The sequence below is a fragment of the Serinus canaria genome, chromosome 1A (assembly GCF_022539315.1).
Source record: "Serinus canaria isolate serCan28SL12 chromosome 1A, serCan2020, whole genome shotgun sequence".
Lineage (NCBI taxonomy): Eukaryota > Metazoa > Chordata > Aves > Passeriformes > Fringillidae > Serinus > Serinus canaria.
This window is the reverse complement of record NC_066314.1, coordinates 67,493,680-67,507,049: the sequence shown is the minus strand read 5'-3', so window position 1 is coordinate 67,507,049 and position 13,370 is coordinate 67,493,680. Positions and strand designations below refer to the sequence as shown.

The 13,370-nt window shown below is 43.6% G+C and overlaps 1 protein-coding gene across 2 annotated transcripts in view; it reads right to left on the bottom strand.

Annotated features, from left to right (window-relative positions):
- Window positions 1-239: 239 nt before the first annotated feature.
- The window catches only part of BCL2L13 (BCL2 like 13), a 34,310-nt gene continuing 21,179 nt past the window's right edge, over window positions 240-13,370 (bottom strand). For both annotated transcript variants that reach the window (XM_030238306.2, XM_009095136.4), the window contains exons 6-7: window positions 11,330-11,473; window positions 240-2,151 (exon numbers count right to left, since the gene is read on the bottom strand). In XM_030238306.2, the coding sequence (XP_030094166.1) occupies window positions 1,345-2,151; window positions 11,330-11,473 (951 nt within the window). In that variant the 3' untranslated portion in view covers window positions 240-1,344. The remainder of the gene's footprint in view (window positions 2,152-11,329; window positions 11,474-13,370) is intronic.

Sequence of the window (13,370 nt, the reverse complement as noted above, 5' to 3'; positions counted from 1 at the left end):
AGCTGCAGCTGGACAAGGACAGACACACAAATGTGCTGAAGGAGGAACACTTGCGGCTGGATCCCACTAAGGAGCAGGGCAATACCTGAAAGGCTTCTCTCCACACACATCTCAAGTGTTGTGATTGCAGGAAGGGAGATTTCCTTTTTTTGCCAAAGTTAATTACTCATAATTTGTGAACCTGTAAGTTGAGGTAATTACAGATTCACAGTCACAAAAGAAATTGCACCGAACAGCACTCCGGGCCAGGAACAAGCAGATAGAGATGTTTAATGCTCTTTTGCTCAGTTACTAGAATCCATTGCTTTATATATCTGGGATTCTGTCACAGGCAAGACCAAGTTAGGACTAAATACACTCTGTGCTTAACTTGGGAAAGACAATGCAGACTGCAGCGTGACACAGGACAGCAGAGCATTTAATATCTGAATTGCACTTGAGGCACTGGCCTTGCTTCCACACGGGTTTGCTGTATTTTTGCTGAATATACCCCAGATATCAGAGTAGTGATCTCAAGGGCACCAGCATCAGTGTCCAGCATCAATTTCGTACCTCTGGTAACTGAAGAGCTTGCAGAAAGGTGGGCTGGGCAGGAGCAGAGCAAATGGATTCTCAAACCAGCAAACAGCAGTGTCCCTCCCACCCTCCTGGGCAGCACCTCTGCCCCAGGAACACCAGGATGCTCAGAGATAATACAGCTATAGAGAGGCAGCATCTTCACAGGATGGGGCTCCAGTAAACGTTAGGGGCCAAAACCAGTGTGAGCCAAGAGGTAAGAATAAGCACTGTCCCACTGGGGCTTAGGAGGAACCTGGAAGGTTATGAGGAGCAGTGCTGTACCTGAGAGGAAGCTGAGACAAAAGGGACACCAGCCTCTCGCTACAGGACTCAGGTTGGCTAATGTTTGTTAGGAGGGGCTCGGGGGCGCAACGGGAAGTGACAAGACAGCACAGCTGCAATAGCGGTCAATCTGAGAAGCCAAAATCTCCAGGGGCTGGCAGCAGCTGGCACTCCCCTTCCCCTGGGGATTTTTTGTTCCAGTTCCTAGAGTATGAGCACCCCTTTCTTCAGCACCTGCACTTTTAGTTCTTAAATTTGCAGATTTTTTTTGTTATTTTTTTTTAAAAACACCCCCGTACTTTAATCACGAAAAACCAGTCCCCGCCCCGATTCTACTAAAAACATGATTGTCCGTAGCTGGAGGCTTATTGAACAACCTCACCTCATCACCACTGAGTTACTCAAATGTCCAATTAAACAGCAGGCAGCTCAACCTTTAGGTAACACAACTACAAAAATTGGATGTGCTCTCTTCTCTCCTCCCTCCTCCTTGAGAGAGCTCCATTACTTTTTCCTAAGCGCCAGCGCTACTCCGACTGCCACAGCCAATATAGCGACCGCGGCAGCCCCGCCATACAGCAGTATAGATTTCCCTTCTGGCAACAGGATAGGCTTCTCCTCTGCAGCTGAGGATTTCTCTTCTATTTCTTCCAAATGGCCCTCTTTCCCTGCTTTTTTTTCCCCTGGAAGCAGTATTTTCTCAGGTTCTGGTGCAGCCTTTTCTTCTGATGGGGCTAACTTTGGGACAGGTTTACTTAACACGGGGATTTCAGGTTCAACAAGCTCTTCAGCTGCTTTTCCCTTTTCCTCCTGTTTTGTACGCAGAAGTGTGGAGGGATGTGCTTTTTCAGCAGCAGCAATTTCAGGTTTTATTTCCTGTAAAGAAGCAGAGGTTTCTGGAAAGGCTGCCTGTATGGTCTCTGCAGCACCAGCTGGCACCACTGCTTCCTCAATCCCCTCTGGTATCTCTTCCTTCTCCACGTGAACAATGTCAGAGTTGGAAGAGTTGTTCTCACTCCTCTCTTCAGCCCCTCCGTTGCTATCCAGGCTTTTAACCTCTTCGGGATCCATGGCCACCTGCTGCCAGGACTCAGGTCCCAGGGACACTGGCAAGCTCTCCGTGTGCCAGCTCTGACTGGCCGACAGGGAGACGGGCAGGCCCTCCGACTGCCACGACGTGGTCACCGTGGGGGACTCCGGGGGGCTCACCTGCCCTGAGTTGTCACTGGTCAGGATGTAGATGTCATTGCTGTCCTCTGCAATGAGCCCGGGATACTCTTCCTCTTCGGATTCTAAAGTGAAGACTGTTCCCTACGAACAAAAAGGAGGACACAACACGTGAGTGATTCCTTCAGTGTTCCCTCCTGTATGGGACAGAATAGGACAGGACACCTGGAAACTTGGTGAGCTGGAAGAAAGATGAGAAGGCCTCTGCAGGAGCAGCAGCTGCCTGACCTACATTTCAGTAGGGATTACAGCACCCAGCTGGTCCAGCTGGCGTGTCCAGAGAATGGAACCCCTTACATGAGCTTTGCTGGGAGCTCCTCCTTTCCCTGACTTTATCACCATGACATCACCAAAATGCACCACATGGTCATTATTAACCTGACAAGACAAAGTCTGAAACCAAACTGCAATGGAACAAAGAAAAAGAAAGCAAATGCAAGTACACAATCCCAGCTGAATACCACTCCCCTCTCCTTTCTGTGCAAGTGCTCTCTATTGCTTGTCTGTTTTCATCTACCAGTGTTCCTCTTACATTAATTTTATCCTATTTCCAGTGCTATGTGAAGCCTGAATTTCTACTTTGTACCAGCAAGTTGGAATCTACAAGAATTCTAGTATTTTACTACAATTTTAGCTATTTTTCAACAAGTTCACTTTCAAAAACTGCCATTGTAACTTTGGCTACACAACTGATGTTGAAACAAACAACCAAGCACAGACACCCAGAGATGGTGACAGGGTTTGCTTGCTTTTATTTAGCTAGGAAAAATCTGTAAGCATCCTTAAAATTTGACCATGGGTTTCAGCTGGAGAAACTGCAAGTGTAAAATACTGATTCCCTGCAATCAGCCCAGTTCATGTACTGGGCTCTATGTTCCATGGTCTGGAATACCCTTTGGCCAGTTCAGGTCAGCTGCCCTGGCCATGCTCCCTCCCAGCCTCCTGTGCCTCTCCTCACTGGCAGAGCATGAGACACTGAAAAGATTGTACACTCACTCCTTTGACCAGCAGGTTTTGTCCTGGATGTTTTCAAGTAGGAAATACTTTCACTGGAATATAAGCCACTAACAGACACCTACAATCAAAGTAAATTTTTTATTTCCACAGGTGATACAGACTCAGAAAAACTGCAATTAAACAACAAAAGAATTAGGGGTAAAACCTGCAGTCTCATGAACCTCTGCACTATCCTCCTCACTGTTCAGCTCTCCACTCCCACAAATCAGGATGAATTTATTTCCTGTCCACACCACATCACAACACACTAGACCATGTCTGTGGTGTGACATTAGAATAAAGAACAGGGACACACACCACTGATAACAGCTCTGCTCTTGACACTCCAATGGAAGTGCACATATGCACTGACTCACTCAGCATATGAGGCAAATACAAAAATACTCCAAAACCACACTATGCTGCTGAGGATTTGTGAGCTCTGGTGGTTGTAACAAAAAAAAAAACCAAACCAAAACAAACAAACAAACAAAAAACCACACAAAACAAAACAAAACAAAAAAACCCAACAAGGGCTACACTGAGATGGCCTGAATTCCCCTGAAGTCACACACTGTGCACTGGTGAAAGCCAAGAGGCTTTGAGCCATGACTCAGCAGCCCACAGAGGGGTGAATGGAGCCACCTGTAGTCATGGGGACAGTGGGGACAGAGACTGCCCTGAAATTACAACCATGCTGATACTTCTAAATACATACTCTCACTGGAGATCTGCTTCTCACAAAATACAAGCAAGATCTGGCCATATCCAGAGGGTAACATGCAGCATAAACTGCTTTGGGTAAGGAAATGATGGATGGTTACACAAGGAACATGGGCCATCCTAATTTCAAATACCTTGTTAATAAGTGTAGCAACACTACACCACAGCCTGCCTTCAGCAGGGAGGGAGGAATCCCAAAGAGACTCAAGAGTTTTATTGTTCCTTTTCTCACGAAAACTGTGCTGACCTCAAAAGAGTTATCAGCTGCTGGCTCCCTATAAATCAGAGCCTTATGCAGTCTGGCTGATTCCTTTCTGTCTTTACAGACAATTTACCTTCCGTGTCAGTGCCTCAGGACTGCAACTCCCCAGGCTTGGACAGACAGATCTCCCTGGCAGGGAAGGCTGGGGCAGAGCTGACACACTGGCAATTCCAGCACTTTTTCGTTAAAAGCTTATGAAGCTTTAACTGAAAATCCAGACAGTAATAGGCATTATTTAGGATACATGATTAATATTTCTTGAGCTGAATTAAGATTTAATACGTAAAGTCAAGCGGATAAAGCTCAGATTTTGTGCTGGTTCAGTTGAGGTTTGCACTTTGGTGGGGTTTTTTTCCTTTTAAAGCAGCTGTGATAAAAACTGAATGACATTTAGGACAATTCTCTTGATTCATCTACAGATGTGACCCAGAAGCAAAGCTCCAACAGGCAGATTATTTCAGGACAGGATGGAACATGTGGAAGGATTTTTAATAACCTGAGGAAGCCTTATATAAGCCCTACACTTTAGCTTTAATAGTAAGTAAGGAATATATGTAAGCATTTCTTTATCTGCTTTGTTTATTGTAAATAGACAGTACACTGCTTCAAACCAGAACCATCAAGGTTGCTCTTTTTCATATTTGTAGTTGGAAACTTGCTAACTTGGGAGTGCTTTTCCTCATCCAGCATATTTAGAGGTAGAGGTGTGGTAGAGAAGCTGGAGTCCCTCACTGCAGTTCCTGCCATTCCTGGTCCCAGCCACTGCCACTTGAGGGAAGAGTTGGCACAACTTAGGAGGAGACAGAGAACTGCACATTTCCCTGCTTAGTTAGAACACAGCAAGAATGGCCACATCCCATGAGGCAGTTTTGGGGAAAAGATCAGCTACAGAAATCAATCCCTGTGCTCAGCCTATGGGGTTTGACCCAGGAATGCTCCACAATCCACAAGTTTCACTTCTACAAGTGACAGGAAGCACTGTTAACAAATGTGGCACACCTGCCCTTAGGAGAGGCTACAGCCAGCCTACCACAGGGTGAGCCACACTGGACAGCAGCAAGATGGTAACAAAATAATGGAAAAAAAGTCTGAAAGCTCCTACACTAATATAGTACAGAACTGCTACTTAAAAACACCTCTTAACTTTCAGTTATGTTTTAAAAACAGCAAACATAACAAAACCTCCCCCAAAACATAGAAACTGTAATGTTGTCTACATTATCTTTCATAGTTTTCCAATATATCTATTATTAAGTGTATACAAACAAACAGGCTCATTACCTATAGTATATATCTGGTAAACAAGAAAACCTTTAACTACACATAAAAAAAAATCCTTACTTAAAATAATTTCAGCATGATTTATGCAAAGCTGCTTCTGGTGCCAAGACACACTCAAATCAAAATTCTGAATGTCTCAAAGATAAAAGCAACTCTTTTCTCTACAAAAAATAGTAGGAGTAGTAACACACATTGCATCTATAATAGAGATGAGATTAGAACAGGAGATCCCCATTAAGGTGTCCAACAGAGCATTTGCTGCATCTTAGAGCAGACTTTGAATGTCCTGCCCTGTAAACTCCAAAGACCAGGAAAATGCAAAACACTGTGTCTAAAACTGCTGTTGAAGCTTCTTCTAGGGTTTGGTTTTAAGTGTTCTTAAAAGCTCATCTGGTCTCTCTGGTTCAGTTCTTAAAGGAGAAACAAGGATGGATGTGGACAGACAACTCACACAAAACTCATTTCTGAAGACACAAAAAACCCCATCTGAAAAATATACAGCACAGCAAGCCACCTGTACCCCCAGATCCTGATTTTGTCCAACACAGGCAAAAATTCTGTACAGGTCAGAGAGAGCCACCAGAGGAAAAAACCTCCATGTTCCCTGAGCTTCAATCCCTCAAGATGAAACTAAACAGAGCCACATAAAATCCCTGAGAAAAAGAGTATCCTGAGGTTCAAGAGGAAATGCCTGCAGAACACAGTGTCCCAGGAGAGCAATCTTGGCTATGATAAAAATTTTGACCACTCAACTCAGCTGGGAAGTTTCTTAGGTGAGGACACTGACTACCTTGTAACATAACCTATCCCAGAGAGAAATGAAGTTCCAGAGGTGCCTGGACAGTGCTCTCAGGCACAGAGTGTGTTTCAGGGCTTGCACTCAGGGATCCTTGTGGGTCCCTTCCAACTCAGGATACTCTCTGCTTCTGTGGCCACCTTCCCTACAGCAACAGTGTCACAGCAATGAGCACTGGGAACCCATCAAATGCATTTGTGCTTAAAATCCAGTGTCTGAAAAACAAGAGGCAAGAACTGGCCTATGTCCAGGGATCCTAAGGCATCTCCCATGGGGAAATAAGCAAACTTCCCACAACAACAAACTTCCCTAGAGCTGGGAATGTGCTTGTTGCATGATCTGTAGCTGTGGCAGAGGAGCAGCTGTGTGCTGGCCCAGGGGTGCCTGTGCCCAGGAATGCTTCACTCCCACCTGGGTGTGCCCAGGCTGTGGCTCCATGTAGTCCCTGTCTCCATGCCTATCCCAGACCCTCGTGGAAGTCAGATCTGACAGTATCACCCAGCTAATCCTTTAGAGAAATGGATTATAAAGAAGCTTCTGACAACACTCAGATCCAGAACCAAACATTTTAAAAGAAGTCCCAAAAAGCCCTCAAGCACTTACTTGCTTCTCTGTTCATCCCCCTGAAACTGTCAAGATAGGTGGAGCCAAGAAAAAGAGAGCAGAGTTCTTACAAACAGGATTGCACATTTTATTAAGAAAAAAAAAAGGAAAAGAAGGTCGAATGAGCCACATCAAAGCACTCTGATATTGCAGCCACTGCTCTCATTCCCTTCAAGGAATGCAGAAATGATCCTCTTCCATCCCTGCCTTCCAACATAACCTCTACAACCTGCAGAAAGCCAGCACCAAAGCAACACCATTTAGGTTTCAGTCTTATGGGTTTAAAATGAGGTAAATTCAGTTATTCATAGACCACTTCTTCAGATTTGAAGTTGTTGGAAGGAAAAACAGAAAGGAGATCTAGTTGCTCCTTTACTATTTAATGTCCTTCTTCAGCCACAGTGCCTAAAATTTTAAAAAACCTATTACTGTACCAAAGAAATTGCATATAAATAAAAGTGAAAAATTTGCTGCAGTATCCCATGACACAAGAATAAAGCAGAATTATTTCAAAAGGAAAACTCCTTTTTAGGACTCCTCTAACTAGACTGCCTTTTCTTGCATCTCTGCCACATACAACTTACTTCTCCCTCCTCCAGCAGAGCATGTCTCTCTATTTCTGCACTGTCATTCCCAGGGCAGACACCTGGACTGCTGCAGGAGATTTTCATCTTGGGAAGCACAAACTGACTACCTCACTTCCCTAGGATGACAACTGCCTCTTTACTCTCTTTCTTCTCCTGATTGTTAACACTTCAATATGTGTATTATTCAATCACCAGCAGCAAAGAAAACAACTAATCCAGCTGCAAAGCACAAGACAAAACACTGGAGACACAGAGAAAACAGCTCCTCTGAGGCTGAGATAGGAAACTGTAAACACTATGGAAATTTCAAGCAAATTTACTTTTACCCCTTCAACATGGGCAGTTAACAAGTTAAATGCAAATCCAGGTCTGAACTCCATGAGACAAGACCCTTGGGAAGGTAGAGACAATTTCTGCCACGAGTCACAATATAACTCCCAGGCTGAGAAGAAAGGTTTTATTAACTGCACTCTGATAAACAGGTTCAAACAAGGGAAAGCAGAGGGGCTGGTAACAGGAATAGGAACCAGAGAGAGAGAAAAAAAAAGGCACCTAGCTTCCAAGAAAACTTACACTCTTTCCTCCTTATTGACATTCCCAGATATTTCTAAAAAGATGAAATCTAACCATAGAAAACAGGATCTGCAGAACTTGAGAAGAAATAAATTATTTGGGAAGGGATGAGGAAGGAAGAGGGGGAAAAATCCTTACCAACAGACTGGTCTTACTGTGCACTTTTCCAGGAGACCAAGAATTGCTTCTGATGCAGCAGCATTCAGCCCTGGAGAAGTCAGGGAGAGCAAAAAGGCAGGGGAGGTAGGAGGAGAGAAGGGAGGGGAGAAGAGGAAAGGGGAGGGGAGAAGAGGAAAGGGGCGGGGAGAGCATGTACACACTGCCTGTCTGTGTCTGTAGAGCCCTGACTTTGCTTTTGGGAAAGCAAAGAACAAAGCTACTTGTAAATCCAGCTGGGTATTGTTTTGCAGTGGCTCAAGATGATGAAGGAAGAAGGTCTGAGTAGGAGCAGTGGACCCACTGGTCAGGAGGAAGAAATGTGTGTCCCCCATGTGTCTGTTTAGAGAACCTGGAATGCCCAGCATGCTTTTTGCTCCAAAAGAGAGGTCAAGCTAAAACTTCAAGAGTCACACAGGTAAATGCAAGACTTGCAGCCAAACCCATCAGAGCAATTAGTAAAAGAGGGAACATAAAACTATTCCCTCACCAACCCAACCAAGCCACCAGTACATTCCAGTCCCACACTGTCATCAAAGGTTAGCTGAATTACAGTTTTAGTGCCTCAAGGGAGAATGGGAGGGGAACACTCATTGTTTCAACACACCATCTCAGCACCATATCCCTGGGGACTGGCATGGAAAATAAAAAAGCAACTTCTCATCCTCCAGTATATCAAATTTCTCATTTTCCATAAGCCATGCCAATTTCTTGAAATCTGCTGCAGAGCTACCCAATTTGTAAACCTTTACTTCCTTGAGCTGGAAATTTTGCTTCTGGTTAGCTGTCTACCATCCTCAGTCAGATGCTTTCCTAGACCCAGAAGCCTCCTGAGCTCAGAGGAGAGCCTCAAGTCTTGCACACATGAAGAAGCCTGGGAGCTCTTCCAGCTGCATCGTGGCTGCAGAGAATGATGCAGCAAATGGATGACACAGCTCTGTGGGATTCTGACTCCACAGATCTGCAGTGAGGCACAGGAAGGGCTCAGCTGACCCCTTACCTTTGACTGGCTACTCCCTTCCTGGCAAAGGCTGACTTCAATCCAAAAACTGAGGAAGATCCCAAATGGTGCCAAGGGATGATACAGCACCAGAGACACTACAGAGCTTTTCAGCTCTGCCCCTGAAAAGCTGACTCCTGTGAAGCTCTCCTCTGCTCCAGATCCACAGAAAACCAGACAGACTATTCTTGCATCTCACTTTTAAGCAAGCTCTTAGCTGCTGAAGGAAAGACCTAACTTCATATAGCTCCAAAGTAACACAAGAATTGAACCTCTTACTGTCACAGCAAGATGAGTCACTGGAGACTCCCAGGTTTACACATTGCCCTTATGGCTCAAGCAAATTACTGTCAACTTGATCCAGCACACAGAGCCCCTGTGGCAGATGCTTATCTTAAAAAATGCAAACACTCCAACACTTCCCTGTGGCTACCAGCCTGCCAGGCTCTTCCTGGCCCTTCTCAGAACTCAACCTCTCCCATCCTGGCCTCATGCCCTGTTCCCAGCACTGCCATTCCATAGACTGGGAACAAACACACCACAGGGTGAAAATGAACCTTTTCCTTACAGGGAGGAAAAAATAAAATATAACCATATATTCCCCTTCCTCCACAATAAGCCACATGCCCAGTGGGTTCCCAAGCCCATGCCCAGAGCAACTCACAAAGATTAGTGCAGCTACATTAATTCATCTGGAAAGGATTTTCATCACCTAGTCTCTTTCCTCGCCTCTTGTGCTGTTCCAAAATTAGCTGTGCCTTGTTTGCTGCACTGCCTGTGTCAGTCTGATTTTCTGCCTGGCTGGATGTGCACAGACAGGATGGGAGCTCACAGGACACCCCCTCCCAGCTCTGTCCATCCCTGCACAGCCAGGCAGACACCAAGCACAGCCGTGCTGGAAAGCTGCTTGTTTTCAGAAGCTTTGAGCTCTGTGAAGTGTGTTTACAGCAGGCCACAAAGAGGGGCTGGAGAACACAGCACAGCTCTTCTGGAGGTCAAAAAACAAGGCAGAAAAGCACAGGAGCACTAACATTGATCTGTGTAAAAGTTGCAAGTAAGGACCTGCCCAGGGATGAAAATACTTTTGAGATATGAGTGCATTTATCAAATGACCCAAGGTTATTTGGCTGTGTGCTGTTAGTGCTTCCATTAAAGACAAACAATCCCTCCCACAGGCCTTGGGAACTGCTCTCCACAACTGCCAGGAAGAGAAAAGGCAAAGAAGGTGCAGATGTGCAGAAATTCTGGAACAAGCTACTCTTCAAAAAAACCCCTCAGGTAAACTCTTGAAATACGAGAAGCTTCTGAAAGAGGTTTTTCCTACTAGTACTTTTTTATCACTGGGTTTTCCTGAACAGCTTTTCTTTTTAGAACAAATCAGCTTGCTGGAGCCATTTCACAAATCCCAGATTAATTCCATTCAAATCTGGCATTCTTCCCAAACCCAGTAATCTTAGGCTCAGCCTTCAAGACCCAGCTCATCAGCTGTGAGCTGCCTTTCTGAAACATTTCTAAATGAAACTTTCTCAGCATGCCATGACTCAGGAACACTGCTTACCATGAATTAAAGATTTCTACAAGGAAAAATGCAGCACAAAGAAATCCTGATTGCTTATTCTATGCATGTTCCTCTACAGCTATAAACTCTAATATGCATTAGCTATCTTATCACTTATTATAAAAACAAATTAGTACCTATTGATATTTCTGTATGAAGTGCTCCCCAGTTACCCATCTGTTAAGAAGTCTCTGAAATTTAAGATGAGGAAAAAACCCAAATACCTTTTCCAGCAGTCACCAGAGGATGAAGATACCATTAAAAGGAGGAGCCTCTCAGGTATATAACCTCTTGTTACAGGTGTCTGCTTCCAAATGCACTGCTCCATGTATATTAACAGGGCAGCACAAAGCTCACCATACTGCAACAAATGAGCACCTTAACACACACTGTATGAAAATCAATTGTTATCTGACACCTGAGCACCTCTTCAATTTCAACAGCAATCCAACAAACCGTGCAAAGAACTGGAACAGACTGCCTGGGGAAACTGTGGAGTACAATCACTCAGGTCTTTAATATCAACATCAGAAATGAATGAGTGAAAGTCAGTTCTGCCTTGGGGCAGAGAAGAGAGATGACAGCCCAAGATCCCTTTCTGGTCCTGACTTCCTGATCATTATTTTAATTTCTTCTTCTGAGTCATTCCTCCTTGCATCTGCTTACTTCTAGCAACCCCTCTTAGCTTTCACTCCTACTAGGATCACACTTAGAAATGAGGTCTTACCCATCCTCCTTGTTCAATGATATAATCTGCAGAATAATCTTCTAGATATGTCACCCCAAAGTTCACAAGGGCACTCAGTGGTTCCTGGCCCCTTCTCGTCAGCTCCATCAGAAATTGTTGTAACAGAACCAGGGGCACCAAGACCTTCAAAAAAAAAGAAAAAAGAAAAAAAAAAAGAAAAAAATGAGTGTGAATAAATAAATGCAGAAAGCATTATCAATACTACTTTGCAGCTAGAACAGAATTCATGTGTTCACAGAAAAGGTCTGAGTCTTCAAGTCCAAATGTACCAGGGGACTATGCACTTCATTTCTGAGAAGACACAAGGCAAACACACAATAAAATGCACTAAAAAGGAAGCACTTAATCTGCTAAGCAAAAACCCACAGTCTAATTGAGTTAGACTAAGAGAATTTCACATTTAGAATTAATCTAAGAGAATTTCACAGAACACCACTGCAGTGTTTTCTTAAGCCCCACTTTTTTTCCTAACACAGGGTTCAGGTAGAGAAGCAGAACAGGTCCAGAACTTGCTCCCAGAGGTGGAAAGACACAACACCATAAATAGCTTAAAGGGATGTGCATCCACATGAAAACAGCAAACTCATACACATTCTTGAACAGGGACACTGCACTAGACAGTCTCTTTAGAAATTCACACTTAGCTTTGAGGCAGGACAGAAACACCTCCACCCAGCAGCACAGCATTACAAACATGTTTAAAATGACAAGCACAAAGCCCTTTCCATGTCAAACTCTCCCTCTGATGCCAAATTTAACACAGAGAGATCTTCCTCCCTCATTTCCTACTCCCATTCCTCTTTAGAAACCTTTAAACTGAATGCTCAGCCTTAACCTAAATTGCTCTGGAAGATGCAAGACTGTGAATCCACCTCCTTCCCATTATACAGTTCTAGACACTTCCTTCTGACATTATGTTTTTGTTTACCTATACAACATACAGTTGAACTTTTAAACTCTAAATTTCTTCTCACAGAGCATGCAAGTGACCCTCTGGGCTTTGTTCATATGCAGCACCTCGCCAAGGTTGGGAAACTGGCATGAACTGAAGCCATTAGCATCTGAAAAAGCTTTATTATGACACAAGAGAAAAATATTTGTTTTACTGCACTTTAATTGAGGCAAGGGCACTGCACATCTATTCACTGTGCAGACTGGAATGCTGTTTTCCAGCTGCACAAGGGAGATGAAGGCTCTGCTACTGCTCACACTCACTCCTAATGCCTCCTTCCCTCTCCAGTCTCTTCCCCCATCAGCCTGGTTCTCTTTTCTATAAATATTCTGCACTACTATTACCAGAAATCACACCTTAGTGTGCAAAGCTGAAGGAGGATGAAGAGGCAAAGTAAGCTGAAATTGAGATTTGTTCTAAATTCATGGTGCCATCACACTGAGATTGACTACTAAAACCAGATAGGGCCTAAAAATGCCCATAATCTGATAAATTTAAGATGTACCAGCTGATTAACAAAGGAGTCCAAGAGTGTGGCAGACAGGTTATGTCATAGACAGACAGAGGAATTATAAAATAAATTTATAAAAGAATTTAGAATATATTTAGTATTTACTGTATTTAGAATATAAAATAATTTAGCAGAGCATGTTATGTCACAGACAGGTAGAGAAATTATAAAAGAAATTTATAAAAGAATTTTCAAAGAATTTAGAATATATTTATTTATTTATTATATTTAGACTATATTATATAAGAATTTAGCAGAGCAGGCCTCATAAGATCAGGCCTGTTCTGCTAAATTCATAGCTGACCTGTCACTTGTTCTAAGTGCAGCTAAGTACTTTGCAAGTTCCCATGCAAAAACAATCTTGGTATGAGTAGTTTGTTAACACAACAACCAATTCTTGGGGACAAAACCAACTAGCACCTGCATAAACATTAAATCTGTCCCATGAGAATCAGTGAAGAAAATATGTAAACAATTCAAAAATAGAGATTTGACAGACAAGTAAAATATCTCTTACTGACCAATGGCAAGAAAGCTGTTAACCAATTAAAGATGCA